The following is a 12,352-nucleotide window of genomic DNA, read 5'->3' as shown; positions in this document are numbered from 1 at the left end:
ATATATATATCACACTCAAAGAGAAAGCGCTTTATTTACGTATAAGTTTTATAATTTTTTTACATGAATATTCCGCCGAGATGCATGTAAAACTCTCTTAATTATTAGTTCTTTTTAATTGTTATAATTATAATAATTTTATCCACAAATTGAACCTCACTTTTGTGTGAATTAGAGTCGCCATCCAATTAAAATACTCTATATATGCCACACCATATAAAGTAAAATAACACAGCTGACTATACTGAGCATGGTTTCCTAAGATAGCGTTTGATTCGGGAACAAGGGGGGGAATAAAGTCCTTGTTCCCCCTTTGTTCCCAAACATCGCGTTTAGTTTTCAAGAACAGTAATTTTCGAATTTCTGGAATAAGCTGGTATGAGGCTGGAACTGTTGTTCCACCTTATTTCTGAAACAAGCTTGTTTCCGGATGAAAATATGATTAATTAAAGTCTAAATTTAATTTAATAACAGTAAATCATTAATTAATCTAATTAATATATTTAAATTATTATTTATTACTTAAATAATAAAATAAATAAATAAATAATTATTTATTTATAAGTAATATTTTGATGTTAATTAATTAGATAATGTAATTTTAATTTCAAATTATAACTTTTATTTCTCTTGTTCCAATCTAACCATCCAAATGCTATTTATCTTATTCCTAAAAACAACCCAATTTTCATCCAAACGTAAAATTTGTCTAATTTCTGCTTATACCTGAATTTATATCTATCTTTGGAATAAGCAGTTTTTATTTATACCCGAATCAAAAGCAGCCTAAATGTTTAATAGTTGGTAGAGGTCGCAAGTTCAAAACATATACAGTTATTTTATATTTTTAGCTATCTATATTTTTACAGAAAAAACTGAATAGATAGTTTATCACATTTCTCACAAAAAAAAAAGAAAAGAAAAAATGTGAATGGATATGATTACAGAAAAAACTGAATAGATAGTTTATCACATTTCTCACAAAAAAAAAAAAGAAAAGAAAAAATGTGAATGGATATGATAGTATTACTCTTTCTCAAAGTGCGGGTGCTGTGCTGCTGCCGGTCCCCACCTCCACCTTCCTTCTGCCTTTCAGCACTAGTGACTAGTATAGTCATCTCCATCAGACCGACTTGAAATTCGAAGAAGGGAATCGTCTCGCAGCTGGGTTCCCACCCAAGTCATGTCATGTCATACATAAAATATACGTATATTATTCTACTCTATTATTCTATTCTTTTCTGTCGCATTCATATTCATGTTCATATTCATCGGTTAGGCAAATAAAATACGGGCTCGGTTATTTAAGTCCACTAATTGCACGGGCCGTGTGGATCCTACAATTTTTTTTAATTTCTTCTTTTTCCCAGCCCCAATTGACTGACATCTCTCACTTTCCCCCTCTCGCTCTATAATTAATCTATATCAGGGAATTATTATTGTTACTCCTGCTCCCTTGCAGAGGAGCTGCGTAGCAGAGCAAACACACTGCTGTGCGTACTCGATCTCTCGTCGATCATATATATATATATATATATATATATATATATATAGGGGGCGGAGAGATAGAAAGATCGAGCTAGAGAGCTCTCCAGAGAGGGGCCGGGGCGACCTGCAGATCACAGGGTTTGTACACGTACGATCGATCGAGAGCATGAGGATGAGAATGAGAATGAGAATGATGGCGGCGGCGGCGGCTGCCTTGAGCATCATACTGCAAGGGGCGGCGGCGGCGACCCAGCACGTCGTGGGCGGCGCCACCGGATGGACCATCCCGTCCACCGCCAGCTTCTACTCCGGCTGGTCATCTGCTCAGGCCTTCACCGCCGGAGATACGCTCCGTGAGTAATTAATTTACGGATTTCAATTGTTTTAAAAATTTTACCACTAAAAAAAAAAAGATGATAATTAAGGCTAGCTGGCGAAGAAATAGAGTTGTACTTGTACCGTTGTACGTACGCAGTGCTACCATTGCTCATACATTAACTTAATTAGCAGTAAAGTAAATTTAGTAGAGCTAATTATAAGACAATATTAATTACTCTGTTGTTTGTGTTGGCTTTGTTTTCCCCAAGTAATTAATTCCCCGGACCGACCACAGCCAGCCGGGTGTCTGAGCGTTCATGCCCGGCCCGTCGTATGCTTGTAGTAGGTTAATTTAATTTGATTAAATCAGTCGATTCATTCAGAATTTAATTATACAGAAAATAAAGAAAATATAGCCAGCCGAATCATGTGAGGGGGTTAATTAGCTAGCATTAATGTTTGTATTAATTAATTATGGAAAACTAGTACTGTAGTCACGAGGATAGGACAGGATGTACAGGTCAAATGATGATGGTTGGTTGGTTGGACGGTTGCAGTGTTTAATTTTACGACGGGGATCCACAACGTGATGCCGGTGGGCAAGGCGGGGTACGACGGGTGCTCGACCCAGGGCACGGTGGGGCCCACCCTGACGACGGGGCCCGCCACCGTGACGCTGAAGGCGCCGGGCGCCCACTACTACATCTGCGGCGTCCCCACCCACTGCTCCTTCGGCCAGAAGCTCGCCGTCAACGTCTCCGCCGCCGCCGGACCAGCGCCGTCCCCGTCCCCGTCCCCGTCCGGGCCATCGGCTCCGCCTCCCGGCGGTGCCCGCCCAGAAGCTCCCACGACGCCTACGGCGCCCTCGGCACCCGCGCCCGCATCCCGGCGCCGCCCCTCCGCCGGCAGCTCATCTCCGCCCCACCTCCTTCCGGATCCGCGGTGTGGCTGCTGGCGCTTCTATCCGCAGCAGCAGCAGCAGCGGCAGCCGGCGGCTTCGCGCAGCACTAGCTAGCTTAGCTAGCCAGCGAGTGTTCTTTGAATTTAGCGATTCCGGTTGATTGATTTGTTCCTAGCTAGGCCGTAGCCAGCACATGCGTGGGTCGTCTGACTCGGGAGAATAATCATAATAATAATTAATAATATATGTAGTTTTTTAAACTGAGAGTCGTTTGTTATTATATATGTATGATCGTTATTGGTGTTTGTTTATTTGTTTATCGGCAGTCCTTAATTAGTCCCTGCATGCCCCTATGACACTTGTTCCTGTTGTTGTTAAGTTTTTTTTGCTGCAATGCATTGATTTTTGAAGTCGTGGTTTTTCTTTCTCTTTTTTTTTTTGTTTTCTTTTTCTCACTCTTTTCTTCTATTCTTTAATTTCCCTGTGACAATTATTGGAGTTTGTGACAAAAAGTTCTAAAAGTCTCCGAGTGTCAATTATATATCCTGTTGCTTTACATATATTACAGTCCCATTATTAATTAAATATGCATTGCCATTTTCAATCGTTATCTAGCGGGGTGGAATAAAAGTGATCCACGAGTATTGCCAGAGACAAAATAAATAGAATGATGATCAAGAATTAAGATGAAGAATCGAGTTGAGCAATACTCTCAAAAGCACCATAAAGATGGTACTTTTGAGTTTTTAATCATTGAATAAAGAGATGTGAGTTTGAGATGACGATGGTAGGTAGTGGTAGGTGGAATAATATTTGATCCAAAAACTATTAGTAATTAAGAAGTAGATCCAAGAGATAGAAACTTAGATGTATCAAGGGGTTGGTATTTTTAAAAATATTCTAGCTCAATTCTATATATATAGAGTAAAGCTAGAATACTCCCAAAAGCACCAATGGGTTGGTGCTTGTGAGTTTTTAGCCCTTGTTTGGAGAAATGTGAGATTGGAATGATGGTGGTAGGTGGTAGTAGATGATGGTAGGTAGAATAGTGTTTGATCCAAAGGTTATAGTATTTAAAAAGTAGATCCAAGGGTTAAAAAAATAGAAGCACCAAGGAGCCTAATATTTCTAAAAGTATTCTAGCTCAATTCTATATAGAGAGAGAGATGCCTACACCTGCACCGTGTATAGCTACTAGAGACGGACGTAACAGAGAGAGAGAGAGAGAGAGAGAGAGAGAGAGAGAGAGAGAGAGAGAGGAAAGTGTGAATATATATATACATAAATAGATAGAAAGTTGGGTTGAGGGAGGCGGACGCATTAATAGACTGACGAAGGGTGGAAATTAACGAGGGGGAAGTTTTCGCTTGTAATTAACTTTGGGATCGGCCAGCTCATGGGAAAGAAAAATGCGGATGCCACCGTCGAAAGCGGCCATGAAGTGTCTGTGTCATCCTCATGTCACATATTCAGTCACATGTGGATGCGTGCCATCGCGCTTTTCCTTTCCTTTGTGCGCTGGCCGCTGTCGTCGGTTTGGCGCTGCCATCATAATTTTTTTTTTTATTTTTTTTTTATTTTTTTGGGAATCCTCCGTCCGTGATGCGAAATTATTTAAATAATAATTACTAATTTAGTAGAGTTAGAAGAATATTGATATTAAAAAAAATAATATTTGCTATCTAATTTTAGTTCTTAAATGGTTTGGATTCGGTAAGAGTAGCTATAATAGTATTTGACTCAAGGTTATTTATGTTCTACCACCGATAGTAATTCAGATAAATCTTTATTAATTTTTTTATGAGTATATAAGCTGAAATTGATATCGAACCTCATGCTTCGATACTTTGTAAAATGGCATAGAAAAATTATTATTCTAAAAAAAAAAAAAATGCTCTCTTCAAAGAAGAGAATCTTTTGAGTTTTAAAGTTGTCCACTTTTGAGTGAAACTGTATATCCGTGCGCCTGGTGTTCATCATCCCACCGTTCCTCTTGCAAATCAATAAATGTCGTTTTCCGGGTTCTAGTCCGGGTAGAGCTATATATGCAAATCAACAGCAGGTGTTTTGTTATGCATTAAATATGAGATGACATTAATTACTTAAGCAAGCACCCACAAAACCATGTATCCAATTCTGACGATATATATATTATTTAATTATCTTTTCTGACAGCCATAGTTAAAGAGCATTTAAGTTCATCTTCTAACTGCAAATTACAGACCACGAGCATCTTTCCACACAGCCCAACTGAGTACGGATATTTAGGGTATATTCGTTTCAACTAAGTATGAGGTGGAAGTGGACTTTGGGTTAAAATGGAGTTGGAGTAAAAATTAGTTCACTTCTGCTGTTTATTTTTAACTGTGGAAGTGCAGTTCTGCGAGTTCTATTGTTTGTTTGGTAGAAAGTAAATGACGTAAAAAGTGTAGCTCTTTACCCCCAGTATACTTACCTTCGAAGTAATATTATTGTCTATTTTGTAACTTATAGTGAATAATAAATTATAATAAATAAAAATTAATATAATTATATATGTATATAATTATATATATGTATAATTATAAAATAAAATTTTAAAAAATTATATTATTTGTTTGCATATAAATTATAATAATGCAACAAATAAAATTCTAAAGTTAAAAAATTATTAACATTTAACAAATTCATTTTTCATCATTTTCTAAATATACATATTAAACAAAAAATATATTAAAACTTACCTAACCAAATTTGATCATATTTTAGACATACAATCAAAATAAAAAATTTAATTACTTCCACAATTGAATATATTTGAATGAAAGAGTAAAGAAGAGATAATCCTAACACATTAATCCCACTCTTGCTTTTTTTTCACTTCACCGGAATTGACTTCGCCCCATGGGAGGACGAAGTCAATTTCATTATTTTGGATGAACTGAACTTTCGGGTGTAATAAAATTACGGTAAACCAAACAACGGAAGTAGGTAGTTTTCACCGAAAATTACTTCCACCTTTCCACTTCCACCCCACTTTCGTGCAAACAAACAGACCCTTATAGAACTATTTTTTTACTGATAACATTGTCATGTTTATTAAACATGATCAGAATCCGCTAGTAAAACATTAAAGACCCGATAATTATATTTCTGTTCCTTCGGCCCAGTATGGAACACCTACAGAACTTTTATCAGCGAAAATACGAGGGTCTACCCCAAAATCTCAGCATGATGTAGGCCACTTCAAAATGGCTTTCCATGCATAGGAGCAGAGACGAGAATTTTTCTTTCCAACAAATTTCCTCTGGAAAAGGATGCCAATACGTCATCCGTAATCTCGCGACAGAAGATTAGAGAAATCAGAAGCCAGTTAACCACCAGTCAACCTGAAACCTGCTACGAGAATAAGCTTGCGACAAACTCCAGTGACAGATTCATAGCAAAAATGTATGACCACACCACAACAAAGATGATCGACAAATTCTTTGTATTCTTAATAGTACATGTGGAGTTGCTTTAAAACATATACCAACCCACCAATCCACCAACCATTAATATATAGAGAAAAAGCAACCGAGGGATAACATGCATCACATAATTCTAAAGCATGCGATCTTCGCTATGGTAAATTGCATCTTCGACGGAAGAAGCGACAGTTGATTTAGCAAACCCTCGTATTCTATAACAACACAGAGAATGCTTTGGAAATAAGATAATTAGGAAAAGAAGATATACATAAGCACCTTAAACTCTGTTAGCAGTGATCATAGTAATTGTGTTAAAATAGAAAAGATAAGAAGGCAAGTTATACGAGTATAGGATACAAGCACAGATTAAAGGATAAAAAATGAGTGCCAAAATTAGATGGAAGCTCTTGAGGACCCTTTCAAAAGAAACTCCCAAAGGAGAGAAATTACAAACTCCAATATTCCCTCGATCAACAAACTCAAGCCCCTTTCAGACTACCATACAACATAGACGAAGCAATATGGATGCCAAAATGATGGAATGAAGAGCGAATACCCACTAAAACCTACGAGTCCAATGCTCTATGTAATGATTTGAAAACTGATCAAATCGCAAAACTGAGGTGTAGAAGCCCCAGAGAAACTTCTCTGGAGAAACAATTGCACTCAACAAAACTTGGAAGTTTACCTGATACTCTGAGGAAAACCTTGGCAGGAGTTTTCACTAGCCCAACCAGTTGGGAAAGAGATCTGATCAATTGACATAGACCTACAAGCAAATTAAGCCACAATTCCAACAATTACCGCCTTTCCCCAGCTTTTATCACAATTCATGACAGACCTCACCATGAATCACAAACCTGAAGCTCCATCTACTCAAAACAAATAAATCTCAGACGTTAGACCCGCAAATGACTTTCTCAAACCAACAAATTTGGATCTAGAAAGCCAGCTGATGGCTCCAAGAGTCACTACAGATGATTTCCTTGAAATATACAGCAACTCCTTCAAGCAGCTGAGAAAAGGCACTACCAAGCAACTACTCTAGCTGATCTCCCAAAGAACTCTTTTAAGTCTGTAAAGTGGTAAGACTAAAACTCGAACACCTCTCCAAACTCTTCCCCGGGTCTCCTAAGGACTGCCTCAAATCAGAAAATACGATCCGCAAGGTAACTGCTCTATAAGCTACTGAATCCTTCTAACTCTCAACCTTACTCGTTACAAACCCATACATAATTTTCCACCTTGCGACTTCAAATATCTCCTAGTGATTACCAACAATGAACGTACTATCGGTGCCTGTATTGCCCTCCTTGTGCTTCTGCTGTCAATGGCAGTCACCTCCAATTAGTGTTTCACAAACAGAAGAAGTCAAGAACTTCTGTTATTGAGGGAATCAAAAACGAGATTGTGGGGCATAAAATAAGCCCCAATTTGGCGTGGCCATTTCTGCTGAGCAGTGTCAAGTGACACTGCTGGGGACATTGGAATATAGTGCTTCTTCTGGTAGCACTAGTCAAATAACAATTCATGAAATAACAAGTCCCTTTGTAAACTGGTCTCAAACATCTAAGACATGATATTTTTTTAAAAAATCCACTGTTAATGTTTCATCTCAAAAAAAATAACATTCAAGCTCAAGGGTTAGTTTGGTTTATCGGTTTGGGGATGAAATCTCAAGGGATAACTTTTCTACTGCTCGGTTATCCTGATTCCCGACATCCCGGGATAACCAAGAACGAAATGAGTCTTCCAATTTTTGAGAGGATTGGAAATAGATTATACTATTATTATAGTAGTCTCAAGAATGAATTAAATATGATTAGATGACTGTAATAGCCTGGGGAATATCCAAGAATAAAGTGGCAAAGAACATATTTCCAAGTATGGGCCAAAAATTAGTTCATGAGTTATACTAGCTCATCCGCAATTTGGCCAATTTTAACCCTTTTGCCATTGTTTGACAGAAGAAATGGAAAAATTAGAGTTAAGTGGCCTTTGATGCAACCCAAGTGCAGGGTGCTCAAGTCACAAGTTTGGTTATATTGAGTATTAGTGCAGTTAATTTGTAAGAAGAAATTGGAATTTCTAACCCTATTTAAGCCTCCCTCTTCCCATCAGCTGCTTCAAATGCCTTCTCTCAGCCTCTCAATTCTTCTTTCTTGTTCTTCCTCTCCCTTTTTTGTCTCTCAATCTCAGTTCTATTACTACCCAAATCTAATAGCACTTCACCCCAGCGCGTCCATCACCAGCAATTAAGCCATCATCGACCCCACCTCTTGTATCAAAGCTGCTGTCACTTTTCAGTCCGCCACGGCCGCCTTATATGCCTATTTGACTTCACCAGCCAGGATCATTCGACTTGGAGAGGCCACCGTTTCTTTCCTTCCCCACAATACCGTCAGGTCCAAGCTATCAGTGCTGGTGTGTTGTGGCTAGGCCTTGCCCTATCAGCTACCACCAATTCAATTGCAGCACATCTGCCTCTGCATCGTGTGAACACTCAAGCGCACGGTTATGCTAGTTGAGTCCAAGATCTGCTGCGACCATCTTTTGTTTCCCTTATTTTCCCCTTGAGTGAAAGAAAACAAGTGTTGCATTTTCCCTGGGCAAAACCATTGTTATCCTACAAGTTCACATAAACTATTCTGTAGTCTGTACTATGTCTTTGTTGCAGTAAGCCCACCATAAATTACTCCAATTTTTTTAAAATCCAGCCTATCTACTTCCCTCTCATTTCTTTCACTTATCCAAATTGTCCACGGCATATTATGGTCGAGACAGATTATTCTATAATAACTTAAAAACAACATCTCTAGTCGGTCATAGAATAGTGTTATTTGTCATTCAATCCTCACTTGTTCCTGTAGCCATAACGATCATCTCTACTCATTATCTTTTTGATGCTCTGATCATTAAAATTATCCTTGTCATGTATAAAAGGTTGACTTTGTTATTCATAATCCCAAAAGAAGATATTTACATATAAATCCTTACAGAATGCACACAAACCAAATTTTGCCCAAAAGTCTCTATATCACTATATACTTTTTTATACCCCACAGAAACACTCATTAGTAGACAATTTTCGACTCAGACTGAATGAAATTTTCTTTCACAAAAATTAAAACATCAAACTTATCAAAAGGGGGGAAAACACACCTAAGTCAGTACAAATGTTCCGGAACAAAAAAAAAACAAAAAATAAGAAAAATTAAGTTGATCAATCTTATCTTGATTCATTGGGACACATGTAACTACATTCCACAAAAATTAAAATAGCGATCATAGCATAGAAATGAGTTAACATACAAGTGTTTCAAGAAAACATCTTATTCGATTAATTGATAGATATTGCAAAAACCTATTAAAAAAAAAGACATTTTCCTGGTTGATTGAGATGAGGCGGACTTTGTTTTAAAAAATAACCTTACAAAAATTTACATTTGGCCAAATAATCCTGTTAGAAATTTAATTAGACAAATAATCCTATTTTGTCCAACTCAGCATTAGGGGGGAGGAATAACTGGAGACAGTGAATCGTTCACTATATCTAATAAAGGTTACAAAGGCTGTAAATCGTTTATAGTCTTTTCCTTTACTGAAGGATTCACCTTTCTCTCTCAGTTAAAATTTATAATCCTACCAACCACACAAAAATTCCAACAACTCACATAAAATCCTAACAACCCTAGAAAAATCGTAATAACCTACACAAAAAATCCACAAACAATCTTAAAAAAATAGAAATGCGGTAAATGATTCAGCGGTTTCTAAAGACGGTGAATAATCCACCGCTTTCAATGAATACGTGAACGATTCACCGTCTTTCACTTTTCCCTTCACGACGACGTTGAGTGGACAAAATAGGGTTAGTTTGCCAAATAAACTTTTGTTGGGGTTATTTGACTAAATGTTTTTTTTTTTTTAAGATCACTTTTTTAAGGAAAAAGTCAGATGGAGGCTATTGATATTTGAATTTAAGACAAAAGTAAATCCACATAATAACCACCAAACAACAAGAGTAACAGGACTGAATTGGAAAAAAGAAACAAAAAAAGATTTAGTCTCAAAGCATGGAAGAAGTGATTTCAAAGTAAATGGAACTTAATAAAACAATTGTTGGAAACACAACAGAAAAGATTATTTGAGAGGACGCTGCGACGAGTAATTTCCATTAATTCAGTTCAAAAAATTTCCAAACATTTATCGACAGGATGATCCTAGTGAATTTATTATAAAGGTTATCCTAGTAATCGGCAATGATCATTTGCATGGCTGAGATTTGAGACGCCAAGGGGACCAACCAAAATTTTGAGGTTAGCAACAGCCATCTAAAACAAAGGAAACAATAAAGGACAACTAGCAACAAAGTGGATGTAGCATACAGAGATGTCATATCGGCGAGATCAAAATATTGCTCAAGAAACATCACCTAAGGCCAGACATTTTTCTTCACCATAATGTGTTACTCATATTTATTAGAGAACTAATTATGAAATTTACTAAGAGACTACAATTATGAATTTGCTCAAAAAGCATCCAGTGACTTTATTTCTTAGTATATAGCAGAAGACGATATCATACGCTACATAAGCGGGCATAAATACCAAGCAGCTTGCAAGGAGGAACTATTTACTCTGGCATAGTAGCTACTAGCGATACAGCAAAGAATAAGGGCGTTCGACAACGTTCCATTACCTCAAAGCAATAGGCATGCATCATCTAGGGTGGAAAAAGAAGCAACTTACTGAGATCCCACTGAATTAAGAACGAGTTCAGCGCCATTCTGCAGAATCTATTTAGAAGAACTCAAAGCATTTGTCCTCTGCAGGAGTAATCGACCTTTCAATGTTCACGGCTCTCGCTCTACACGGGGATGGGTCATAGAACTTGCTGCTGTCGTCACAAGAACTGCTCGATCCTACATCTTCAACTTCGTCCGTCCAAGAGCTCTCCGCACCCGACCATGTAGGCGAAGGCAACCCCAAGCGCAGCGACAAATCGCATCCACCGTCGGGCGCGAACGTTTCTACATCAATCGGAGCATTGTTTGAAGAACTTGTGGTGCTCTTGCCCTTGAAAGTCTTGCCTGCCGCCGCACCCATATTTTGCTGTTTATGGTCCGAAGGAGTCTGAAGAGGAGGCACCCGGAAGCATGAATTCTCGTTGCTGCTGCCGAAGTAGCATAACGGGTACATGCGGCCGAACTCAGGCAAGTTGCCGGTCTCCACGGGGATTGCCGGCCCATCTTTGTAGGGATCAACAGAGGGGTTCGAAGAAAGCGGCGGCGATCCATAACTAATGACGGCTCGGGAAGTCGTAGGCTCGGAAGAAGCGTTGAAGACGGAGGAGAGACTGCAGGGGGGGGCAGAATTTGGAGCGGCTGATCTCAGCACAGGCGAGTACCAGGAAGCAGAGCTTGCGAGATTGGTAGAGTCGGGGGAAGATGACTGGAGGTGCAGGGCGGAGGATGATCCCATTCCCATTCCCATTCCTGGGTGCACTTTGCTACCGTCGGGGATCTTAAGAGAGATGGGCGCGCTGTACTTGGCAGTGGAGCTGAGATAGCAGCCTGGGTTGCTGTGGCGCTGGCTCCTGGAAGCTCTTCTCGGAATACAGCCCAGATTAAGCGCAGCTGCACACAACGAAGAAAGTGACGAGGAGGAGGAGAGGCGAGATTAGGAGATTAGGAGATCAGGAGAGCGGAAGAAGAAGAAGAAGCAGCAGGAGGAGGCAGGGCAAAACAGATTTGGCTTTGCCTGCAGGAAATGAAATGATCGGTACTACCTTCGATGCAGGCCTTGGAGTACATGATCTCCTCCGCCTTGAACACCACGAACGGCAGCTTCTCCTGCCACTCCCTGTTCTTCCGCGTCGCCGCGCTGTGCGCCTCGTTCGCTACCCTATCCCCCAAATTTTTCCCTCATCAATAATCAATAATCAAAAATCAATAATAAAGGGAAGCGAAGAGAAAGAGGAGGAGGAGGAGGAGGAGGGATAGGGATGATGAGGACCTGAAGATCTCCTGGATGAGGGATCCGCGCATGGGCTGGTGGCGGTCGCTGTGCCACGCCCGCCGGACGCACTCGTACGGCCGCGGCCCCGGTCGAGGCATCTCTCTGTGTGTGTGTGTCTCTCTCTCTCTGGCGGGCGGGCGGGCGGGCGGGCGGGCGACTGAGCAAGAGAAGGAGAA

The 12,352-nt window shown here is 39.5% G+C and overlaps 2 protein-coding genes across 2 annotated transcripts in view; one reads left to right on the top strand and one right to left on the bottom strand.

Moving 5' to 3' along the window:
• LOC109722555 (cucumber peeling cupredoxin-like) lies at positions 1,283 to 2,821 on the top strand. The gene is made up of 2 exons (XM_020250648.1): positions 1,283 to 1,841; positions 2,364 to 2,821. The coding sequence occupies exons 1-2, from the start codon at positions 1,655 to 1,657 to the stop codon at positions 2,819 to 2,821; spliced, it is 645 nt and encodes a 214-aa protein (XP_020106237.1). The 5' UTR covers positions 1,283 to 1,654.
• LOC109722554 overlaps positions 10,676 to 12,352 on the bottom strand; it is a 2,288-nt gene continuing 611 nt past the window's right edge. Inside the window, exons 3-4 of the mRNA XM_020250646.1 lie at positions 11,947 to 12,062; positions 10,676 to 11,794 (exon numbers count right to left, since the gene is read on the bottom strand). Of these exons, the coding sequence (XP_020106235.1) occupies positions 10,959 to 11,794; positions 11,947 to 12,062 (952 nt within the window). The 3' untranslated portion in view covers positions 10,676 to 10,958. The remainder of the gene's footprint in view (positions 11,795 to 11,946; positions 12,063 to 12,352) is intronic.

Source organism: Ananas comosus, linkage group 16 (assembly GCF_001540865.1).
Source record: "Ananas comosus cultivar F153 linkage group 16, ASM154086v1, whole genome shotgun sequence".
Taxonomy (NCBI): Eukaryota; Viridiplantae; Streptophyta; class Magnoliopsida; order Poales; family Bromeliaceae; genus Ananas; species Ananas comosus.
The sequence above is the reverse complement of the archived record's forward strand: the minus strand, read 5'-3'. Positions and strand labels throughout refer to the sequence as shown.

Coding starts and splice junctions, on each gene's coding strand:
- LOC109722555 (XM_020250648.1), top strand. CDS start 1,655: ATGAGGATGAGAATGAGAATGAGAATGATGGCGGCGGCGGCGGCTGCC. Junction 1,842..2,363: donor CACCGCCGGAGATACGCTCC/GTGAGTAATTAA, acceptor GGACGGTTGCAG/TGTTTAATTTTACGACGGGG.